Here is a 23188-nt window from a genome sequence, read left to right as displayed (position 1 = left end):
TTTGGTTTTCTTTTTCATAATAGTGGTATTTTAATATGGTTTAAATTTGCACTTCTTCAATGAACGATGATGTTGAGAATATTTTTGTGTGCCATGCATGCATGTATCTTCTATAGTAAACTGACTTTTCAAATCTTTTGCCCACTTAAAAGAAAATCAGATTGTTCTGGGGTGCCTGGCTAGCTCAGTCAGTATAGCATGCGACTCTTGATCTCAGGGTCATGAGTTCAAGCCCACATTGGGTGTAGATATTACTTTAAAAAATAAATAACAACAAAAATAAATTAAACAGAACTGGATTTTTTTTTAATTGTTCAGTTTTGAGAATTCTTTATATATGGAACATACAAGTACTTTGTCAGATATATAATTTGTGAATAGCTTTGCCCAGCCTGTGGCTGGTCTTTTCACTTAAAAAATATTTTTAGAGGCTTTTTATGAACATACATTTTTCATCTTGATGGAGTCCTACTTAATAAGTTTATCTTTCATGGATCATGCTTTTGGAGTTGTATCCAAGATTGCTACTCAAAGTAACAAGATTTTCTCCTATGTTTTCTTTTAAATGTTTGATAGGCTTACAGTTTATATTCAGGCATACTATCCTTGTTGAGTTTATTTTTGTATAATGTGTGAGGTATATGTTGAGGTTCACTTTTTTGTGGGTATGGATGTCTAACTGTATTAGCACTATTTGCTAAAATGACTGTTCTTTTTCCATTGACGTCCCTTTGCATTTTGTCAAAGAAAAACAATTGACCATATTTGCATGAGTCTATTTCTGGACTCTCTATTGATTCAGGGTCTTATTACATTCTCTGGAGAATGTTACTTTTTGTTTGTGTTATTAAGCCCAGCCAATGAATTTCTCTTTATTTCAAAAACTGTATTTTTAAGATCTGAAGTTTCCACCTTATTCTTTTTTTTTTAAATTATTTTTAATGTTTATTTATTTTTGAGAGAGACAGAGACAGAATACGAGTGGGTTAGGAGCAGAGAGAGGGGGAGACACAGAATGCAAAGCAGGCTCCAGGCTCCGAGCTGTCAGCACAGAGCCCGATGCAGGGCTTGAACTCACGAGCTGTGAGATGATGACCTGAGCTGAAGTCAGATGCTCAACCAACTGAGCCACCCAGGCGCCCCTCCACCTTATTATTATTTATAGTTTTTAGTTTTTGGTGGAGAACATCTGTATTCCCATTCCTTTGAAGAGTATCTACCTTTACTTCACAAAGCATGTGTTATAATAGTCACTTTAAAATCTTTACAATTCTGGGGCGCTTGGGTGGCTCAGTTGGTTAAGTGTCCAAACCTTGATTTTGGCTCAGGTCATGATATCATTGTTCGTGACATTGAGCCCTGCGTTGGGCTCTGTGCTGACGGCGTGGAGCCCGCTTGGCATTCTGCCTCTCCCTATCTCTCTGCCCCTCCCCCCACCTCAAAATAAATAAATAAACTTAAAAATTTTTTTAAATAAAATCTTTATAATTCCAACACTTGGGTCATCTTGGGTTTGGCATCTGTTGATTGCCTTCCTTTTGAAAATTGAGCAGATTTTCTCTTTCCTTTTGTTTTTTGTTTCTCCATAGAGAAGTAATTTAGAGTTGTATTCTGGAATTTTGAATATTATGTTGCGAGACTCTGGGCCCTCTTAAAATCCTCTGGAGAACATTAATTTGTACAGTAATTGTTTGTTCTAGCAGGCAGCGTACCTGGTTCAGCTCATCCCTCCAGTTGGGTCTTGCCTTCTGAGAGTGGTGCTTCCAATGTCAGCTCAGTTTTCAAAGCTTCTGCTGTGCTGTGGGTGCCCGCCTACCTTACATGCGCACCATTCAGGTGTTAATCTGTTACACGGGTGGTGATTTCTATCGTTGCTTAGTCCTTGAAGCCATCTCTATTCTTGTTGGGGTCTGTTCTGTGCATGCCTAACGCAGCGGTGAATCTGAAACTGGTAGTAGTTCATATACAAACCTCAGGGGTTTCCTTCTCGAATTTTCTCATCCTTGGAATTTCCCTGAGACTCTCTGGCTCCCAGGGGGTCTTTCTTCCTAGCTCTCTGGCTGTAAAACCAGTGTCTCTCTGAGAATTTTAGCCCATGCACGGGGACACATTTCTGAGCACCTGGGGTGCCCCAGGGCAACCTGAAGAGAAAAAAAGAGCAAGAAGAAGGTGATAGGCATCCCATACTTATTGGACTCTTGAGACCCCTTTCCCCAATACCTGTGTCCTGAGGGATGGTTGTCTTAGGGTTTTCAGTGCCCATGCCAATGCCACTGCCACTATGGCAGTGCACCTTAGGGCTAGTTGAGGACTCGGAGGAAAAAAAAAAAAAAGAATAAAAATAGAAAAATTAAAGGGATTCTCCCCATCTTCAGGTTCAGGGGCCCGTCTTCCTGATCCTCTGTCTAGAAAAGGGTTTCCTTTCACATGTTTTGCTGTCGTCCTGTGGCATAGTTTCAAGCATCAGCCCACCCTCTGACTAATGCCAAGAAATAAAAAAGGAAAGTAAGTTCACTGCCATACCGATTGTTCTTTAAGTTTTGCCCTCCTTTCTCAATCTAGTTGCTACTGTTTACTTTTCAGAGTCCTCAGCTAATTGCTTTTGTATTATTTCTAGAGGTTTTGTTTATAATCAATGGGAGAGATAGGTTGTAATGGACTTACTCTGTCTTAGTACCAGAAGTTCTGTAATGACAATTTAAATACTGGATGAAGATTCTTCCAGATCATCATTCTCAAACCTACCAACAAATTTGAATTAGCCAGGAAACTTAAAAAACAGACAAACAAACCCCAAACAGAAAACGATTCCAGGGCCTTACCCCAGACTCATCTCTGAGGATAGGAACCCAAGAATCTTTAGAAGATGCTTCTGGGTTTCCGATAGCCAACATGGCACTGGTTTAGGGGCCCAAAGTAGAGGTCCATGCTGGAAGTTTGGGAACCCTTGGATGAGAGGATCTCCAAGTTTCTCTCCCATCCTGAGACGCCCAAGCTCTATATTCAGAATATTCCATTCATAAAGCTACTTGTGGAGTGAGTTGCCAGTCTGTTCACTTCCCCCAAATTTTAAGCTGAAGCTTTAGATGACACAGGACGTCTCAAATAATGTCACAGGCACGGACAGAAAAAAATATAGAACTAATAGGCAAAGTCAACATATTAAAACCAATGCAACAAATGGACTCCCCACCTGTAAGATTAGTTTCATGAAAATTACAACTTCTTGGAATAATAGCAACAATAAATTCTAAGTCTGCTTTATTTGGTTTTAGCCGCGAGGAATACTGGGTGTACTCATGCCTGAGGATTAGTGCTTTCATTAAGAGCCCCCTTTCCTCCCTAGGATTAATCCTTTCCCACATATTTGACAAAATTCTTTTGGTTGAGTGCAGTTTCTTCTTATGTGCTAGGAATCACTGGTGACTTTGAATTTGCTTTTCATGAAAATTTATTTCTAAGGGACCTCAGAAATGATTTCCTTGAGCTCATGTCTATGAAAGAAGAAACCAGACCTAAAAAGTAAAGTGTCTTGTTCTGGGGGTCAAAGCTGGGACTAGCAGCCAGACTTTGGCTCCTGGGCCATGCATTTTCTGTCTGACTGAGTCAGGTGAGATCTTGGATGTAGAGTGTCCTGGCATCATAAGTGAGCTGAGTCAGATAGCTGCAGAAGGCAGTGGCTGAGTTCCATGCAATGCATCTGTAAAGGGCACTTTGACCTAAAAATGTTTTAGCTCGTAGATTTGTGGCTGCGAACATATTGGCAACCAAAATGATCCACAGCTTGTCAAGTGCCATCTTGCTGGCATATCCTATACTGTGGGCACTGGGAGGCAGACAGCCCCTGGCCACCTCTGGAGCATCCCCCTGTCCCTTTTGCTCCCCGAAGTGTCACTTGTCTAGTCAGGGTTTAATCAGGGATGCAGAACCACGGTGAGTTATGATATAAGGGATTTCTTATAAGAATTAGACCTTGAACGATTGTATGAGGGAAGTAAAGGTTTGAAAGGGTGAGCTGGAGAATCAGAGCAGTCACCAACCACTCGATCTGAGAAGCCAAGCATTCGTCTATTGGCCAACTCAGAAGCACAACCATAATAACAAGAAGGGGTTTTGTGAAATGTTGTTCTGGCTTGTATGACTCCGTACAGTATAAGTCATTACAGGTGGAAGCCTGAAAAACAGGGACACCTCAGGAGTAATGTTCTTGAAGCTCTATTCTCCCTTGCCAGTGAACAATCTAGAATCAGCCTGCCCGGGGTGCCTGGGTGACTCAGTCGGTTAGGCATCCGACTTTGGCTCAGGTCATGATCTCACACTGTGTGTGGGTTCGAGCCCCTGGCAGCTTGGAGCGTGGAGCCTGCTTCCGATTCTGTGCCTCCCTCTCTCTCTGCCCCTCCCCTGCTTGCTGTCTCTGTCTCTCTCTCTCTCAAATAATAAACGTTAAAAAAAAAAAAAAAGGAATCAGCTTACCTTGCCACAGTCTGGAAATGGTTGACAGCTTTCGTACGGTGGCACTCGGGAATGTGGTGTTTTGAAATCAGTGCGGTGTTGTTAGGCAGTTCTGCATGTCCATGCTGGCTTTGCTCCATCAGGTTGCGACTGGGACACGTTCTTCCTGCTTTCTGAAATTAGCTTCCTGACTTGTAAAATGGGGCCAGTGGTTACCACCTTACGATGTTGTTTTCAAGTAGGTATAATAGTAGATGCTCAATGAAAATGATTCTTCTGAACTCTCAAGTCGCACTCTTTGCCCTGGTTCATCTAAGACATGTTGTTTTTCTCAGAATGTCTTTGGGCAGGGGCGCCTGGGTGGCTCACTTGGTTAAGTGTGTGACTTCAGTTTAGGTCATGATCTCGCAGTCTGTGAGTTCGAGCCCTGCACTGGGCTCTGTGCTGACAGCTTGAGCCTGGAACTGTGTCTCCTTCTCTCTCTACCCCTCCATTGTTTGTGCTCTGTCTCTCTCTCTCTCTCTCTCTCTCTCAAATATGAATAAAAATTTAAAAAATTACAGTATCTTCATGCAGAAATGCCCTTATTGTCTAAATGTTGGATTTTAGTAATGAATATAGGTATATAATTTATATTCAGCATTCCTGCCATTCCATCATAGAGTCCCAGTATCAACAAGTTGGAATTCGTGTGGACAGTGAGAAAGACCACCGACTGGCCAGGGAAACACCTGAGATGGGAGGTCATGGCCTTCACCCCACAGGACAAAGATAGAGCATTTCTTAAGCAGTTAGAAATCTATTGACTTGGAATGGTTTATTAAAGTCAGTGTGGTGACCTCAATTCCCCTGGAATCTTCTAGTTTTCCTGGGCTAGAAGAGAGATTACCATGAGGGTAGAGGGAAGAGACAGGTTGAACTTAGAGACAGACAACCATAAAAACAGCATGAAAAGCATAATACGCTAGAGCCATTTATTTTAGGAGGATACACATCTAACAACCTCTGAGTGTATTACTGTGTCATAGATGGACTACATTGTTGGTTGACTTTGAATTTAAAGAAACAGTAGTGCTCATGAGTTTCTGAAACATGAAGAAAAATTAGATTCCAAATACTCTATTTAAGAAACTGGGGAACTATATTATCATTTTAGAAAGATTTTAGTCAATAGTAACTAACAGTTTTCAGTCAGGATAAACTTCTGGAAGATTTACACACATAGGATCTTTTCTTTCTTTCTTTCTTTCTTTCTTTCTTTCTTTCTTTCTTTTAATGCTTATTTATTTTTGAGAGAGAGAGCGAGCAGGGGAGGGGCAGAGAGAGAGGGAGATACAGAATCTGTCTGAAGCAGGCTCCAGGCTCTGAGCTGTCAACACCAAGCCCAACACAGGGCTCAAACTCATGGACCCAGAGATCATGACCTGAGCCCAAGTCGGATGCCCAACCAGTCGGGTGTCCAACCGACTGAGCCACCCAGGCAACCCCACACAAGATCTTTTCTTATCCAGAGTAGGATAATAGACATTGTTTTGCATGATACAGTGCTAAGCAAATGGTAAAAACTGAGTAAGTACTTTTTAAATAGAATTCAGTTTTTACAGGGCAAATGAGACTCTGTGCCTAACTCCTGGAAAATGGAAGATTTTCCTGTAGCCTTTCAAAAATGCAGTTAATTACTTGACTGTCAGAAGACATTGATAATATATTCCCTACCTGTGTTGTCCTGCAAAATGTTGACCATTGTGACAAGCCCTCATTTAGTTACTTATCCAGCTGAGCAAATAATTGACCCGAATGTACTCAAATAAGACATTGAGATATAAAATCACTTCTTTAAAAGTTGATTTAAAAATTGATAGTTTTTTTAAAACCTAAAGTAATGACACTTTTCCTTCCAGCTTATCTCTTATTTTAGGCTCTCAAGATTTGAAAACCAGCCAGTGATACATGCCTTAAAGAATCCGCAGTCAACCCACACGCTTCTATATAATTAATAGGATTGCTCAGACAGCTTATCTGCTTAAGTTCTGAAAATCTCTTTATCCTTTATCTGCAGGAACACTAATCACTTGAAAAGAAGAGGGCTGAGGGAAGTTGTTTCAAAGCCAAGTTTAAAAGAATTTTCTTGTATCAAATTTTATCAGTTTTCTGGGTTCCTTGCATCTCATGCCCTTTCAGGTATTTTAAATTTGCGGGAACGTGGGTGAGTTGCTTGCATTGCTGGTGAGATAAGCATTTCTTAAGGCCTTATCTATTCGCTCCTTGGCTGGATTCCACCAGGCCCAGGAAACAGAGAAGTATCTGGTCTGGGAATTGGGAAGCCTTGGCTCTGGGTTTCGCTCTGTGATTTGGTAAGAGACCTTTAGTTATCAGGTGTGGAAAGGATTGGCAACTTTAAGCAAAGGAAACTTACTGGAAGGGCACAAAAGGCTGGCAGAATCAGTGGATGGCTGAGAATCAGGCTGGAACAGGAGTAGGTGCCATGGCCTTTCCAGAAGTTGGGAGACAGGAGCCCCAGCAACAACCTTGTAACTGGACCAGAGTGGTGAGGGGCCACTGCTAGGGACAAATGGGTCAAATCGCAGGGAGGTTGGCCTAGATTTACAATCCATGGGGTCCGCCTCATAATTCCTTAAGAGGAAACCAGGAGGCAGTTTGGGAAAAGAGACTCCATGCTGGGCAGATAACTTTGTCTACTACTGTGCTATTACTTGACATCTTTAAAGTTGCTTCCTGCTTTAAAAGTGAACGGACAGTGCTTCTCCCATGAGAGCCTTTCAGGTTACCATGTCCCTGTACTGTTTGCTTCTATGAGTGTCTATAAGACCAATGAACAAAATAATAAGACAAACAAATAAGGCAAAGACATATAGGGAAACTAGTGGGTTATTAGTTGTCCTGCTTTTGGTAATTTTATCACTGTATAATAGGGGTTGTATTCATTATTTGTTGCTGCATAACAGTATTACCACAAACTTAGCATCTTTTTTTTTTAATGTTTATTTTTGAGACAGAGAGAAACAGAGCATGAGTTGGAGAGGGGCAGAGAGAGAGGGAGACACAGAATCTGAAGCAGGCTCCAGGCTCTGAGCTGTCAGCACGGAGCCCGATGCGGGGCTCAAACCCACTAACTATGAGATCGTCACCTGAGCCGAAGTCAGATGCCCAACCGACTGAGCCACCCAGGTGCCCCCACAAACTTAGCATCTTAAAACAACACAGACTGATCACCTCATAGTCTCTATGGGTCAGGAGCCCAGGAGTGGCTTAGCTGGGTTCTCTGCTTGGGGTCTAGATCCAGGGCTGTGGTCAAGGTATCATTTAGAGTTGCAATCTCATCTGAGGCTTGACTGCAGAAAGCTCCATCTGCAAGCGTACTGAGGTTGTTGGTAGACTTCTTTCCTTGTAGCTATAGGTGGGACTGAAGATTTCACTTTCTTATTGGCTGTTAGCTGCAGGCTCCCCTCAGCTCCAAGACACTGTCCCCAGTGCCTTGCCATGTAGGGTTCCCTAGTTGGGTTACACTACAATCTTAAGTAATGTTAGTACATAACCATGTACACATAACCACACATACACCATCACACCCTTACTGTATCCTGTTAGAAGGAAGACACAGTTCCCACCGACACTCAAGGGCATGAACACCAGGCAGCAGGGATTATGGGGGAACCTTATGAATCTGAGTAGAAGAACCCAGTGGGACAATCCTCAGAGCAGTCTTGAAGTCTAACACAGCTCATTCTTTCTGTGCATCTGATTTCCCTAAACCTCAGTCCCAGGGTGGGGTGGGGGGCAGTGCGGGTTACTTCTTATGAACTGATAAGGGGGCAGAACAAAATCCTGGCCTCCAGTCCCTCTAGTTCAGCTTTAGAGCAGAGAGCGGGGATGTAAGGAGCTTCATCGCCTCAGACCTACCATGACCGGGGTGGTTTCTCTTCACAGTTGTCTGGGTGTAGTTGAATCTGGTGGCCTCCACTGAAGTGTATCTTTTGCCTATATTTACCATTGGGCAAGTTACCTTCTCTTTGGTACTTAGTTACCAAGTTACCTTCTGCATGGAAATGCTTTCATTTGTTCATGTGCACATACTGTCTCCCTCAACTATATCATAAGCACGTTAAAGGCAGGAGACATTTCTTATATCAGGAACCATTCACATATCCTCCCAAGTAGGATGAAAGCAAAGGCAGAGGTACTTTGGAAGAAATAGTTCATATTAGTTCTCTAATGGTGTGAAGGAAGGGGAGTCTGTAAGTCGTTGTGAAAATGTGCTCTCTTTGCTGTACTTGGTTATAGAAACAAAACATGTATATTTGAGAGGAATGACCTTACAAATGCTTAGAATACCCGGAGTGTGCTCGGTTCCTACTACGGCAGCTAGGCATACATGTGGAAGCGTATTCTAGCAATGGGATTCTGGACTTACTGCTTTAATCTCTGTGAGCCTGTGACCTCATCGTCTTAGCTCGGGGAGACTAGGTATTTAAAATGTATAGCGCAGTACCTAGCATATAGTAAGTATATACGAAATAGATATCATGCTGATGCTTTAAGACCCTGACCAGTGAAGGCCCGTGTCAAGTCTGAAGGTGTAATTCATCCCCATAACAAAGGGGTCAAGGAGATGCACACATAACAACACATTGTAGCTTGTTCCTTCCCTTAGAGCTCATGGGGGCTCAGTGTGGTAGTTCCTGGAGTAAATTAGACTCCCCATTGCTGTTTTCCCATCCCTGAAGTCGGGCTGTTTGGAAAGTGTGGTAGGACTGGAGCTGTAGCCCCCCCTCCTCTGTAGACGGCAGGGGACGGGGCCAGAGGCTGGCCATTCGCAGCCAGGGTAGGAAGTGCCTCTGCTCCTGTCTTTGGTTTCTAAGTGCCCAGGCCACGGTGGAAAGCTCAGGAGACTTAGCTGCATGTCCCGGGACAAGCAACAGCCTCTCCAAAGCCATTTTCACTCCAGAAAGTAGAGCCATGTGAGGGGGGGATCAAGAATGGGGAGGAACACGGGAACATTTTATACACTTGGCAGGTCTAAAGGAACCCAGAAGGTATTCTCCTTACCAAGGACTTGCCTCTGAGGTTAGTTTTCATTTTCTCCCAACAGCGTCCTAACTGGCCAAATGAAAATGTGAAATATATTTTAGAAAAGTTTTAATTTGAACAATTTATGATTAAAAATACAGTTTATAAATAATTTTTCCATAGACTTGATTGAGGATTGTTGCAAACTTTACAAAAGGACACACTGCAACAAGAACAGATTAAAGAAATTACAAAAAATACAGCTATAGCCCTCCTATTTAAAAATACAACATTATACATCACAGCATTTTCATTGTGCAAAGTTGAAGACGATGCGGCGTTGGGCATGTCACATATTCACTCAAAGGGAAGTCAACTTTAATATAGTTACTTTGCATAATAGCATAGGCACAGCTGAGACAATGAATCCTTCCCCCCCTCCCCCCCTGCCCCGGCAGTTAATATACCTGAGGTTCAACTTTTTGCTTTTATCTGATAGGACTGATGGCTGAAATTGGCTTAGTACAAATATATGTGTGTGTGTGTGTGTGTGTGTGTGTGTAGAGAAACAAGTGTCTGCTTTGAAATTAAGTAAACCCCCAACATATTTACAATATTTTTAGAGAATATGTTCTCCAAATCAGTCTGATTATATCTTCTCATTAAACAACTCTTTAGAAAATTAAATGAAGCCAGATCTGTCAATTAATGGACATCCTCTGTCGAGACTTCCAGTTTTCGCTGTGGGACAAAGAGAGTTCCCACAGAGGTTTTATTAGCACCATCGAAATCCATGCAGGATAGGCCCATTGGCTTCATTGGTCCGCCTGGGGTACGGAAGAAACTTTCGGCCACTGACTGTGACCCTTTGGGTGTCACAGGAACAGGCTGATCGGAAAGAGAGGAAGAGGAAAAGGAAGTCAAACCCACACAGATAGGAATGGCCTAATAGCCTCAGAGGGCTGGACCGGAAGGGCATATCGCACGGTAGGAGCCTGGCATAATTTGCAATTGGCCGGGGGTACTGTGGACTCTCTGGGTACTCTTCCTGGGTTTGGAAGGCAGCTAGGCCTTCAGTCTCCTCCTCCCATCCTTCCCCTCTCCAAAGAAGCAAAGCAAAAGCGAATCTCCTGTGATATTATTTGAGCCTTAATAACCCCAGGAAAAAAATCCACTGAAGGGAAATACTCTCACCTGTTGTGCCCCTGTCGCAGCAACTGATTGTCCACTTGGTTGGTTCTGGCCGGGGACTGGAGAGTCGTACCTGGTGGCCCTTCCTTGCTGAGTACCTGCATTTTCTGGTACAACACTAACAGGGTCTATTCTTGGAGACACAGGAACGGCTCCGGGGCTGGCAGACACCTGCACACTGGGGGAGATGAGTCCCAAGTGCTGCAATGTGAAGTTTACAATGGCTGAGCTCGGGTTCTGGCCGGGAATGGGGTGGCTCGAAGTGAGAGCCGGGCTGTTCCCGACAGGTACAGCTGCCACGGAAGTTGGTGAGACCATTAGCTTCAAAGGTGTTACGTGAAAAGAGGGAAAATTAACAGCAGTGAGTTCGGATGATGTCACTGGAATGACACCTGAAAGATAAGGGGGGAAAATATCTTAAAAGCGCAGGCATTTGTCCAAGAAGCTTACAAGGCTTAAGTGAACTTGAGCCCGACCCACATTTGAATAGTTTTACATACACTCACCTGTGATTGGGGAGCTGTAGATCCTGTGGTTTGGGGAAAGTGTACTTGAGTTTTCTTTACTAGACAGAATAGACTCTGCCCCCAGGGATGAGCACTGGGTGAGAGGGATTAGGTATCCTGATGGGAACAAGGCCTAGAAAACAAGGAGGAAGGATTTATTTTACACACAAATATGGAAGAAAAATGGCCATGTGCCTGTTCCAGGACTCCTATCCCTTAGTGGTTGGTTGTCTCATCAGGACCAAAGCATCCAATGGTATGGGCTATGGGTGGCCCAGCTATATGGCTCCCTGAAGACAATATCCCTCCCTTCTATTCCTGACTTTTGAAAACCATGTGTGTCTTAAATGTTATCTGTGGTCTTAGGAAGCGTCCTAAAGCTAGCAGTCAGCCTGCCTAGAGATAGGATCTGCCCAACACATCCCCTCCCACTGACATCTCTAAGTCCTGCTATCAGACTTTTTGGTGTGATGTGGTGCTGTCAGAACCACGTTTAATGCCGTTGGATGCCATAATGGCATTGCTGTATTATTCTATGGTTGTTCTTGAATTATGTAGAGTGGTAACTTCCCAGAGTGTTCCGAGGAACCCTACTTCCATGGGATGCAAGTTGTCCCTACTTGAATCGTGGTCCAACCTGCCACGGAAATGGTTAACTGAACAAAGGAAAATGGCGTCTTTACTGGAGAATTCCTGGGGGGCTTTAATGATGGCATGCATTGTAAATCCCCGAGGGGCATCCAGCAGGTAGCATTTCCCAGGCAATTTAGCAGCTAAACTTTTGGTAGTATTGGTATTCAAGGAAAACATTTTAAGAAATGTTGACTTAGAGAAGGGGGCTGCCAAATCCTGGGCCAAAATCTGGCCTCCTGTCCACTTTTGTAAAGAACATTGTATTGGAACACAGCCATGCCCATTCATTTGTGTTCTGTCCATACCTGCTTTCTTCTATTTTTACAATGGCATGGTTGAATAGGCAGCACGGAGACCATAGGGCCCACAGAGCCAAAAATATTTACTACCTGGCTTTTTACAGAAAAGGTTTGCTGACCCCTGATTTAGAATAAAGTAATTATACAACTACAGATGTATTCTTCCTAGCACTTTAGGTTCCGGTGATACCAAGCATGCTTATAACGCGCCAACTGAAGGGCAGGGCACCAGAGTTCAAAAACTATAGTTGAAAAGAGAACTGATTAGTTCGTACTGGAGACCCTCATGGCACAGAGCAAAAGCTTCAGGCAATAAAGTTATACCCTAAAGAGAAATGGCCAGTGTTGGGTTGTGTGTACCCCCCACCACGCCTGCTTGGCCCCTGTACTTTAGCAAACGGAGAGCCTGCATGGGTGGCTGAACTGCCTGAAAAGTCTGTTTCGGCCTTACCACGAGCAGGCCTGGCAAAAGCTAAAAGCAGCTCTTGTAACCTGGGGGCCCTCTTTTTATCTTCCTTCAGATCTTTCTTCTCACCATTGTCAAAACAACAGTCTACACTTTGATCTAGCTGTTAATAGGTCCCATCTTTTCCTTGGGAACCAGCGAATTCCAAATCTGCAAGGCTAACAGTGTTTCACGACACTGCTATTTATCAGTTTTGTTTCTGAAATGTTTGGCACTGTTCCCTGTCTTTACTCGTTGGTTGCTTGAAAGCCGCAGGAAAAGAAAGTTTTAATGGGTGGATTTAGGCGATTTACAAGTAGCTGTTCTTCACTACCGTTCATCACACTCTCTCATGGTACAAGTTACCCTGGTGGCTGGTTTAATTCTTTCAAATCTTTAGCAAAACCTATAGTACTCTAATAATTATTTTTCAATTTTCTACAGACTACGTTCATCACAAAATCTTTCAACCTAAGATGCCAATTCCTTTTTTTTTTTTTTAATTAGAACTGTTAATTAGCAGGTTGAATGAATTTGGTATATTTCAGCTTGCATGCTTCTCATCCAGTCTACATTAGCTCTCTTATCCCTTTCTTCCTATTCTATCAGCCTGTTTTATGTTCATTGCCTGACATATTTGTGTTTGTTTATAAACTGTCTTCTCTCCACCCACAGAAGTGCAGATTCTTAGTAATGTTTGTTGAATGAATTAACACACAAATCTCTCATTTCCTTTGTTCAGCTTAGTCCGTGCTAAAAAGAAATGGTCAAAATGAAGTCGTAGAGATGAAAAGAGAAGCAGGGGCACATGGAAAATCTATCTACTGAAAATCCTAATCCTGAATAACTAAGCGAGCAACAGGAGACCATTATTAAATCATATCCATTGGCCCAAAGAGATTATGGACCTCCCAGAAAATTGAATCAAGCCAAAGCCTTGTGATTTTCCCCTTAGCATGTATATTACATGCAAAATGATAGTATGCCAAGATAATAGATGTTTTGAATGGTTACCATGAGGCCATCCTCAGGGAAGATTTGACAAACTCTAAAGCCTCTTTAATAACAACAGTTGCAGATAATACCCTTCAGCTTATACGGTGCCTTAAAAGGATCACAAGCCCCTTTATGTATATTATCATGTAATAAATTCACTTAACCTCACAAAAACTGTAACGTGGCCCTGGGGCAAGTATTCAAAAGCAACAGTCACCAAAGGCAGGTGCTGGGTTTGATTTGATCCAGAGCACGGTGCTTTATACCCAGTAGATGATCAGGAAAAAGTCGTGGAATAAATTCTTTATAGATGTGGAAAAACAAGATGTAGAGAAGGAAAATAACTTGAGTTAATAGCAGGGACAAAATGAGAGATTAACTTCTGCCTCCATGTTTAGTGGTGTTTATTTGGTGATAATGTCCTCCATATGTAATTGTCCTGAGGGAGAAAAATGAGATAGCCTATATAAAAATGCCTAGTACTTCTGCTGCCTGGTATATGGGTAAGCATCTAATAAATGTTAATTCCTTCCTGAACCTAACTCCACCTAGGGAAAACAATTACCTGGAACATCAAAGTCTCTAGAAACCAATGCATCAAGTGTACCTACAATCTGCCAAGATACGCTGGACTTTTCTGTTACGTAAAATAGAAATTTTGGTTTAAATTTTAAGTGGACAGTTAAAACAGAGGGGACGGTTTATCTTCCGGGCAACAGATGCCAGGTACGTGACATCCAACAAACATTAGGTAATGACTCAGAAAGCAGGAGTTACAGGAACCCTATGCATCCACCCATTCATTTGGGGTTACGTCTGCTTGTAAATTATTTAAGACTTTCGTGACAGCTGTTTGCATTCCAGTATGTGACACAGCAACAGACTTAAGGACAACCACCCGTGGTGCTTTAAAAAGAGAGCAAATAATCCGTTCCTCCAAAGGTTAAAAATGTCCCTGCCGTCATCCCAGTCAGGGGATTAGCTGTCTGGGGCTTTGTTTGGATTATGGGACACTAAGGAACAGAACCTTGTCTTCTGAGAAACCGCTCTTTGCTCTGGTAAATTTCACAAGCTACCAAATTCTCCTCTAATCAACTGTGCCCTTCCTAAAGCTTTACACGGTTCGGGGCTGTACTTACTGTGGAGACACTGTCAAGTCCTTTCAGGTCCTCTTTAAATTTCTTTTTGGAACCACTGTCCTCGAGCATGCTTGCCCTCTTTGAGCCTCTTTCTCCAGCAGGCTCCTTGTCTCGGTTCTTCGCACCTGGTCTCTCAGGCACTGGCTGCAAGCTTCCAGGCCTGGTGGAGGCACCAGATTTGGTGGCGTCATTGGCTGCCTTCTCGGTGGTGGCATCTGTGGAGTCTTTTGATCTTGTAGCTTTAGAAGAGGGGGCGGGGCAGACTGTCGGGCTCAGGCCTTGGGGTGGCGTCACGGTCTGGGCATGGGCAGGCTGCAGGTAGATGGCATAGGATGGGCCTGAAGGGGCCTGAGGTAGGATCATGGGCACTGCAGGTGATAATGGGCTGGGGATGAGGGGGACCACCCCCAGGGGCTGGATGAGGGGCGGGGCCGTCAGTTCCAGCTCAGCGTTTGCTGGGGTGTGCAGAGGAGACATTGGTTTGCAGTGCCCACATCTTTCCAGCTGTCCCTTCGCTTTCTTGCTGGGTTCGCTAAAAGACAAGATGTAAAATATGACACAGTGGAAACACATCTTCTCTAAAATGTTCTAAGACTGGGCCAGATTGTAGCCGTGCGTTTATGAAACGAGCAGGTAGCTTCTGTAATGACTGCATAAAAGTTACAGAGAAGACGGTCTCGCCAGTTTCCAAGGCTAGTGCGTATTCTTACGTAAAGCAAGTAATCCTAACGATGCAACGTAAAAGTAATTCATCCTGCTACTAAAGAGTATTACTAACCTACCTTGACTGTTCTTCTAACTGCATTTTGCAAATAGCTGCGAGCTGAGCCATTTTACTTGGGAAGGGTGCCGGATTCTGAGCGCTCTCAGCTGATAAAACAGAAAGGGGGGCGGTGGTGTTGGTCACAGCAAAAGAAGGAATGCTCACACAGATAAAACATCATTGAAGTCAAAGGAACAGAAAACATGCACCTCCCTTCCAAATCACATAACCATTAAAACCCACCAATTATTTTTCGTCTTTTCATGCATACGTGAGTTAGGCTTCAAGTGAGTGGATCGGGGTATATGCGTATTGAAACAAATCTCTAACAAGTACCGTAGGGATCAAGTAAGCGAAAAAAAATCAGATAAAAAGGAATTCTTCAGAGCAGAGCCTGATGTGACTGAAAACATACCTTTGCTTGTCTTGATGGGGCTACTGGGAGCAGAATTTATCTTTCTTCGGTCACTTTCTATGCTCTTAACCAGTTTGATCAGAGATGGGTGTCGAGTGAAGTTTGGTTTCCCACGCGTGGAAAAGAGGTTTTTGGCACAGTTGTCTTTTGAAGGCCGCTTCACTTCTAGATCGGAATGGGGGAAAGGAAGGACTTGGCCACGTCCTGAAAGAGAGAAGGGCAGGGGGTCGAAACCCGGCTGGCTCGGCCTCCTTGTAGGAGATGAAGTCAAAGTGTAGGTCGAGAATGATCTTTCGGAATGAAAGCAGCAACATTTATAGAGCACCAGCTCTGGGATAGACACTGTCTGAAGGGCTTTCTGTACAAAACCTTGTTAATCTTATTTTAATTGAATTCTGAGGTAAGATTTCACACCTCAACATCTCTGAAACCCAGAGCATCTTACAGCCAACCAGTGGTGTGCTAGAGTGTAATCATTAGTGGTTTCTCTTTCTTATCATATATATATATAATCGTGCATCTTATAGTCAGTGGAGTCCTACCCTGATGAAATATGGTGGCTCTCACTGCTATGGACTGAATAATGGGGTCCCCTCAAGTCCACAGGTTGAAATCCTAACCCTCAATGTGATGGCATTAGGAGGTGGGGCCTTTGGGAGGTGCTTAGGTCATGAGGGTGGAACCTTCTTGAGTACTCTTAGTGCTCCTATAAAAGAGGCCCCACAGCACTCTCTAGTCCCTTCTGCCATGTAAGTTATGACGAGAAGACAGCCATCTAGATAGCAGGCTCTCACAAGACTTCCCAGCCTCCAGAACTGCAATAAACTTCTGTTGTTTATAAGCCACCCAGTGTATGGTATTCGGTTATAGCAGCCTGAATGGACGAAGACGCTCTCAACAACTCCACCAGGTAGGTACTTCTTAGGAAATGCATCCCCATTTCAGAGACATTCATCAACTGACCTTGCTCTCTCAGCTAGTACAACGTGGGCCTGGGATATGAGCCCATCAGTCTGGCCCTGGAGCCTGCACTCTGAATCCCCTGCACCAAAGGACCTCTCTCTGAGATGGCAGTTGACTCTTGAACAGGTTTGGACTCTGCAGATCCACTTATATGCAGATTTTTTACAGTGCAGTGCTGTAAACGTATCTTCCTTTATGGTTTCCTTGGTAAGATTTTCTTTTTTCTAGCATATACTTTATTGTAAGAATATAGTAGATGATACATAAACAAAGTATGTTTTAACTGACTGTTTATTTTCTTGGTAAGTCTTCTGGTCAACAATAGGCTATTAGTAGTTAAGTTTTGGGGAGTCAAAAGTTATATGCAGATTTTTTACTGCATTCCTAACCCCTGCATTGTTCAACAGTCAATATATATTCAAAACTGCAATAACCTTGCAAAGATACCACTCTTCTTCCCATCTTGCAGGTGAGGAAACAGCCTTGGAGATGTAACTTGTTCAAGGCCACATAGCCAATAAGAGGCTAAGTTTCCCTCTGCCTCCATGGCCCATGTTCCTGCTACTTTAAACATTTCTGCGTGGGATCTTTGATGGAACATAAAATGTCAGAACCCTGGAGCTGAGATGGAGACTAGAATATTGATACTGGAGTGAATTCACTTCATGTTCTCGATGTGTGTAGGCTCTGTTATGGTCACTGGGCAGCCTAACAATTAAGCAATAGTATCTTATGTTTTGTGATGCTTTCCACTTTTTCAGATCCTGTCACGCACAGATTCTGCCTCGTGAGTACAGGGTTGGAGGTGTTTTGGCCCTTGGGTTGTTGATGGAACCAGTAGCCAGACTTTCCATATTGGCACTTGTCTTTGTCTTTCCAACAACTTATATATGTTCTTTCCATGTGGGAATGTGGGCAGGAAGGGGAAGGGAGAACATCTCCCAACGCACATTAATTGAAAACAATGAAGCAGAGAATGAAGGAAAACAAATACATACCACTGGGATTTGGACTGATTTCTGGGCCTGTCCATTTAAAAGCTGGTTTTCGGCCCCTTTCTTCCGTAACATGAACTTTCTTGATAAGATTCAGGCTACTCAGGACATTAGCTATATCATACAACCTCCTAATTTTTGCTAGAAAATAAAAGATATATACCACTTAATGGAATAATGAAAGATCAAAGGACTTTGCTTCTTGAGGACTTCATATATATTCAAAAAGCTATCCTAGTCATCAATGTCAGGCAGAGAAAAATGTGACTCTTTTAAGTTATTCTGGTGATACTGCATTAATTCAAACAAGAAAATAGTTTTAAATATTGAAAAGACTGTTACTGCTGGTACTGAATTTAGAAATGACAGAGGTTGAAAAAGGAAAAATGACTTTGTGAGATCACCCTATCGGGAACTATGTTACAGAATTTTTAATAAAAAGTCCCCATTACTGGTAATCCTCTAATGAAGATTCAGAAGAATTTTATGAACAAATAGAAATGAAGCGTCAATGATAAATGTATTGCTTTCCAACTTGTGACAGTTTATAACAATGAGATTTATTTAGTATCATAAGCATGGAGGGTGCTATAACCCATCAAAATGTGTAAATTTAAAAAAAATTTTTTTAATGTTTATTTATTTTGAGAGAAAGCGAGAGAGAGTCCGGGAGGGGCAGAGAGAGAGAAATCCAAGCAGGTTCTGCACTGCCAGTTCAGAGCCTGACGCAGGGCTCGAACTCACGAACCGTGAGATCATGACCCGAGCAGAGATCAAGAGTTGGATGCTTAACCAACTGAGCCACCCAGGTGCCCCCAAATTTGTAAACTTTTATATTGTCCTTATGTTATATGCAAATCACTGATTCGTTAATTCTACAAATCTTACACACCTTAAAAAGTTTTGTTACAAGAAACTGGTCTTTACTTCCAGCTTGATACTACAAAATTATAAATTGACCTTGTTCTTCGTAGCCATGCCAGAAGGTTTTGAATTCCCTGGGGATGCAGCAAATTACACATCCACAGTTCCTGGAATGGTTTCCAAGGCTGTGACTAACTAGCGAAACGCAGAGCTGAAAACTGTCTGGTGAGTCAGAAAAAGCATGCAGCCCATCCGTAGTGGGTTGAAATTGCACATCTCCCGAGCCAATTGCCAGCATTACTGCCTTTACTCTCGACTTAATTTTGTCTTTATAGAGACACTATCAACCTGGAGATGTCTGAATATACTTTCATGGGATTAGTGCAGCTTTACAGGAACGGGGAAGGAGTCGGTGTGATGGCTCCCGGGCACTCCCCACAGCGGTCCCCTCGTCAGGCGGGTCCCCTGTTCAGGCTAGCCTCATGCCCTACGTGGAGGTGTGCTGATACCCCCAGAAGACGTGGGCATGCTGCAGACCCTTCCCATGTGCTGAGCACTTCTTTCCACACTCTCCTCTTCTGGAGGCTCCTGCAAAGCCTGTCACTGAGGCGCGGGCAGAGCTCTGCATCAGGAACCCAGCCCAGGCCCCTTTCCTACTTCGAGCAGGTCTGGCTGAACCTATTCTTTCAACTGGGCTGCACGTCACTTCTGGGAACAATTTTAGAAGAGTTATTTATACCCTTCCCTATAAGAGCAGAGATCTGGGTTCCAGACCCACTTGACAATGTATTGCTCATTTAGACGTTTCTGAGCGACATTTTACGGTTTCAGAATAGGTCCGAAAGCCCACGGCAGTCCTGACACTTACTTTTAAACTTGCTTTTATCCAAATCTTCCACGTGGTCTTCCCCAATTAGAATCTTGGCAGCAATTTCTAGGCTTACTATCTGAGGCGTCGACACCAGAAACAGCATCACAAACTTCTGGCTCATCACTCTTAGAGACTTATCTTTGCGGCTGTTTACAGAAGCTTTGGAGGAGAAGGAGGATTAGAGAATTAAAATTCATGAAGGGACAAGTGACTTCTAAAGTAACAGGGCTAAAAATACCACAACCTGATCAGACAGCTGACAACCGCAGCGTTTTAGCATGTTAAAAGGCAGGATTTGCTTTAGAACCGCGTTCTCTAAGAAACCATTTTCTTTAGACCCAGGAGGAGGGCCCTGTGGCCCAGGCTCTTCCGACCATGGCTCACCTGCCCGAAATTCCACTCCAGGGAGTTCAACAAAACACATGTCCGCGTGTCCATTCTGGCCGGTGTTCGATTTGATGATATGATCCTCTAGGCTGATGGTCTTACCAAAGTCAAACTCTTGTTCGTATTCTTTCTTCTTGATCATCATAATCTGCTCGGCATACTTGTTCTCTTCCCCGACGCTTTTCAAAGTCCCCAGGGTTTTGTGGAGATTATGTCGCCCGTGCCAAGTGTATCTGTTTTTGGCCAGGCGGCTCACCATGTGTAAACTCTCTAGGACATTCACGATATCGTAAATGCGTCGCCGCTCAACATCTGCAAAGAATGAGCAACGGTACATAACGAGGATCAGGTTTTGCAACGTGTAGAGAACTGAGTAACTTTTTCTTCCACGGTTTATGAGTCAGCGGGTCTGGATGACACGATTCTACTTACAGTCAACAAAGAGCGTAAGGACGAGCCAGACACGTTTCTGCTCTCATAGCGTGTAAATAACGATAATAGGAATTGGAAAGGTAACATTTATTGAGGACCTACTCTGTGCCATACAACTTCAGGAAATTTTTATCCTAAACTGGTGAGGCAGGTATTATTATTCACACTTTAATGATGAGGGAAGGTGCCTCAGGCTGCTACGTAGCCCAGGCCAAGGCACGGAGCCAGTAAGTGACAAAACCAAGCCTTTTAATATTCTAAACCCCACACATTACAAGCTGGTTTTTTTTCATATTACTCTTCAAAGCACGTGTGTGCACACACATACACACACACATGTGCACACACATGCACACACACATGTGCACACACACAGGCAGTTGTCATAGAATAGGTACAAAGCACTGAGATTTCTTGCTGTTCCTGGAACTTGCCAGATGTGCCCTTGCCTGAAGGCCTTTTACTGGGCTGCTCCTTCTGCCTGGAATCCCTCTTCCAGATGCCCTCATCACTCCCCACCTCCATCTTTTCAAGTTCTTGCTCAGATGTCACCCTTTCAATGAGGCCTGACCTGACCACCTAATGTAATATTGCAAAAACACACTCCCAGCCCTCCTGGTCCCCCTCTACCCTGTTCTACATTTTATTTTTCCCCACAGCATGTATCACCTCCTAACATGTTATTATACCTTGCTTGCTATGTGCTTTGCATATCTGTTATGATCTCTGCTTATCTGTCCTTTGCATACTCATCTATTCCCCCCGCTATAAAGTAGGTTCCACAGGAGGAAAGATTTTATTCTTTGTTTAAAAAATGTTTATTTAGTGGGGGGAGGGGCAGAGAGAGAAGGAGACAGAGAATCTAAAGCAGGCTCTGGGCTGCCAGGGCAGAGCCCCACACAGGGCTCGAACTCAGAAACCATGAGATCATAAGCTGAGCCGAAATCAAGAGTTGGATGTTTAGCTGACTGAGCCACCCAGGCACCCCAGGATGTTATTCTTTTTATCCACTGATGTTATCCCAAGCTTTTACAGTATTGCCTGGCACACAGTAGGTGATCAACAGCTACCTGCTGAATTAAAAGTACAGCCTGCAAAGCTACAATTAAGTATGTGTGACTAGATGAACCTAAACGGCTATTCTTAAAATAGGAAATCAAGTCAGTATTTATAAACACGAATCCGAAGAGCAAAACTTTCTTCCTGGAGTGACAGCTATATATTAAAATATCCTTCCTGTCTCTTCAGTTTCAAACTCTGAGATTTCATGACTCCAAAAGTATCCCAAGTTTACCACAGACCACTTTCTAGCTGTAACTAGATTCAAGTCTATGAAAACAAGAATAAAGGGGGTAGGAGGATCACAGTAACTTGCCAAACACCAACAGGTATTGTCCTCAGAATCGCATTGAGTGGCAGGCGATGCTAAAGCCCTGCTTCTACTCATGGAACAGGCTCATCACAAACCAGGAAGATACCATTCTCCAGCCTAGCTCTTCAAGGAGAGAGTGAGGGAGCCCAGAGAGTGCAGACAAAAGTTCAAAGTTGTAGCTGTTTTTGAAACAAGTCATAAAACAATGTTGCCTTTCTCCAGGCGCCTGGGTGGGTCAGTTGGTTAAGTGTTGAACTGCAGCTCACGGCCCGCTCTCACCGTTGGTTCCTGGCTTGTTCCTGAGTTCCAGCCCTGTGTGGGGCTCTGCCCTGGAAGCCTGCTCCCGATTCTGTCTCCCTGTCTCTGCCCCTCCCCACTCTTTCTCAAAATAAATAAACATTCAAAAAAAAAAAAAAACAACCAACCAATGTTGTCTTTCTTTACAGCTTCAGAGCTTTTGAAATAGAATCAGAAGCAATCTCCGTTGTGATTTTTTACTTCTGTTTGAAAACTCACGGAAGTTGGAAACTATATGCCTTTATTCTTAAATTAAAAGGGCTTCAGAGGGGCACCTGCGTGGCTCAGTAGGTTAAGCGACTGACTTGGGTTCAGGTCATGACCTTGAGGTCCGTGAATTCAGCCCTGCATTGGGCTCAGTGCTGACAGTTCGGAGCCTGGAGCCTGCTTCAAATTCTGTGTCTCCCTCTCTCTCTGCTCACACTCTGTGTCTCTCTCTCTCAAAAATAAATAAACATTAAAAAATAATAATAAAAGGCTTCAGAGATTTATAATTTCCATGTGGCATTATCTGTGTCGTTAAGAACACTGGCTAGATGAGCGTGGGTCTGAAGGAGTAAGTCCATGAAGTCACTTTAATTATTAACCTGAAAGGGTTATATGGTTAAATGGTGAGCTCTTTGCATACTTACTAAGTTCTTCAGCTACTTCATCAAGACAGATGTCATTGTTCACAGCAGGGTTGGGGTAGTTAGGGTATCGTGCTAAGAACTTATGACACAACAATCCTAAACTTTTTTCTTTTCGACTTGGTTGGGATTTCTCATATTCATCTCCAGATAAGTGTTCCTACAAAAGAAGAGGTAAGTCATGTCTGAATCGGAAATAGAGTTGGACAGATTTATTAGGGTCATCTGCCCTCGATGGCTAACACACTTAGCTTCAAGAGCTGCAAAACTGGGGGTAGAAAAGTGGGAGCCAGTGTAAACCACGTGCGTGGCAGATCGAAAGAGGAGGCTTGTGCTGAAATAAGTCAAAGGCTCAGGATTCCTAGTGCTATATTTCATGGAGTCCTGTGCTCCGAAGCAGGCTAATAAGTCTGTGGGTGTCGATGCTTCACATTGCTGGCACTTCTGTAATAGCTACTCCTCCCTGCTCCTACACACACACACACACACACACACACACACACACACACAC

At 43.4% G+C, this 23188-nt stretch overlaps 1 protein-coding gene across 2 annotated transcripts; it reads right to left on the bottom strand.

The window, feature by feature from the left end:
- Positions 1–9599: 9599 nt before the first annotated feature.
- On the bottom strand, positions 9600–23182 carry E2F8 (E2F transcription factor 8). Of its 2 annotated transcripts, XM_049618066.1 has the most exons (10): positions 22681–23182; positions 19945–20259; positions 19558–19719; positions 17829–17966; positions 15868–16071; positions 15472–15559; positions 14690–15221; positions 11178–11310; positions 10675–11063; positions 9600–10368 (listed from the first exon to the last, which is right to left on the bottom strand). In XM_049618066.1, exons 2-10 carry the CDS (start codon positions 20204–20206, stop codon positions 10186–10188), a joined length of 2091 nt encoding a protein of 696 aa, XP_049474023.1. In that variant the 5' UTR covers positions 20207–20259; positions 22681–23182; the 3' UTR covers positions 9600–10185. The 2 variants fall into 2 exon arrangements, with proteins under 2 accessions (XP_049474023.1, XP_049474013.1); XM_049618056.1 differs by lacking the exon at positions 22681–23182 and having other exon boundaries at positions 19945–20437.
- Positions 23183–23188: the final 6 nt, after the last annotated feature.

Source organism: Panthera uncia, chromosome D1 (assembly GCF_023721935.1).
Source record: "Panthera uncia isolate 11264 chromosome D1, Puncia_PCG_1.0, whole genome shotgun sequence".
NCBI lineage: Eukaryota > Metazoa > Chordata > Mammalia > Carnivora > Felidae > Panthera > Panthera uncia.
The sequence above is the reverse complement of the archived record's forward strand: the minus strand, read 5'-3'. Positions and strand labels throughout refer to the sequence as shown.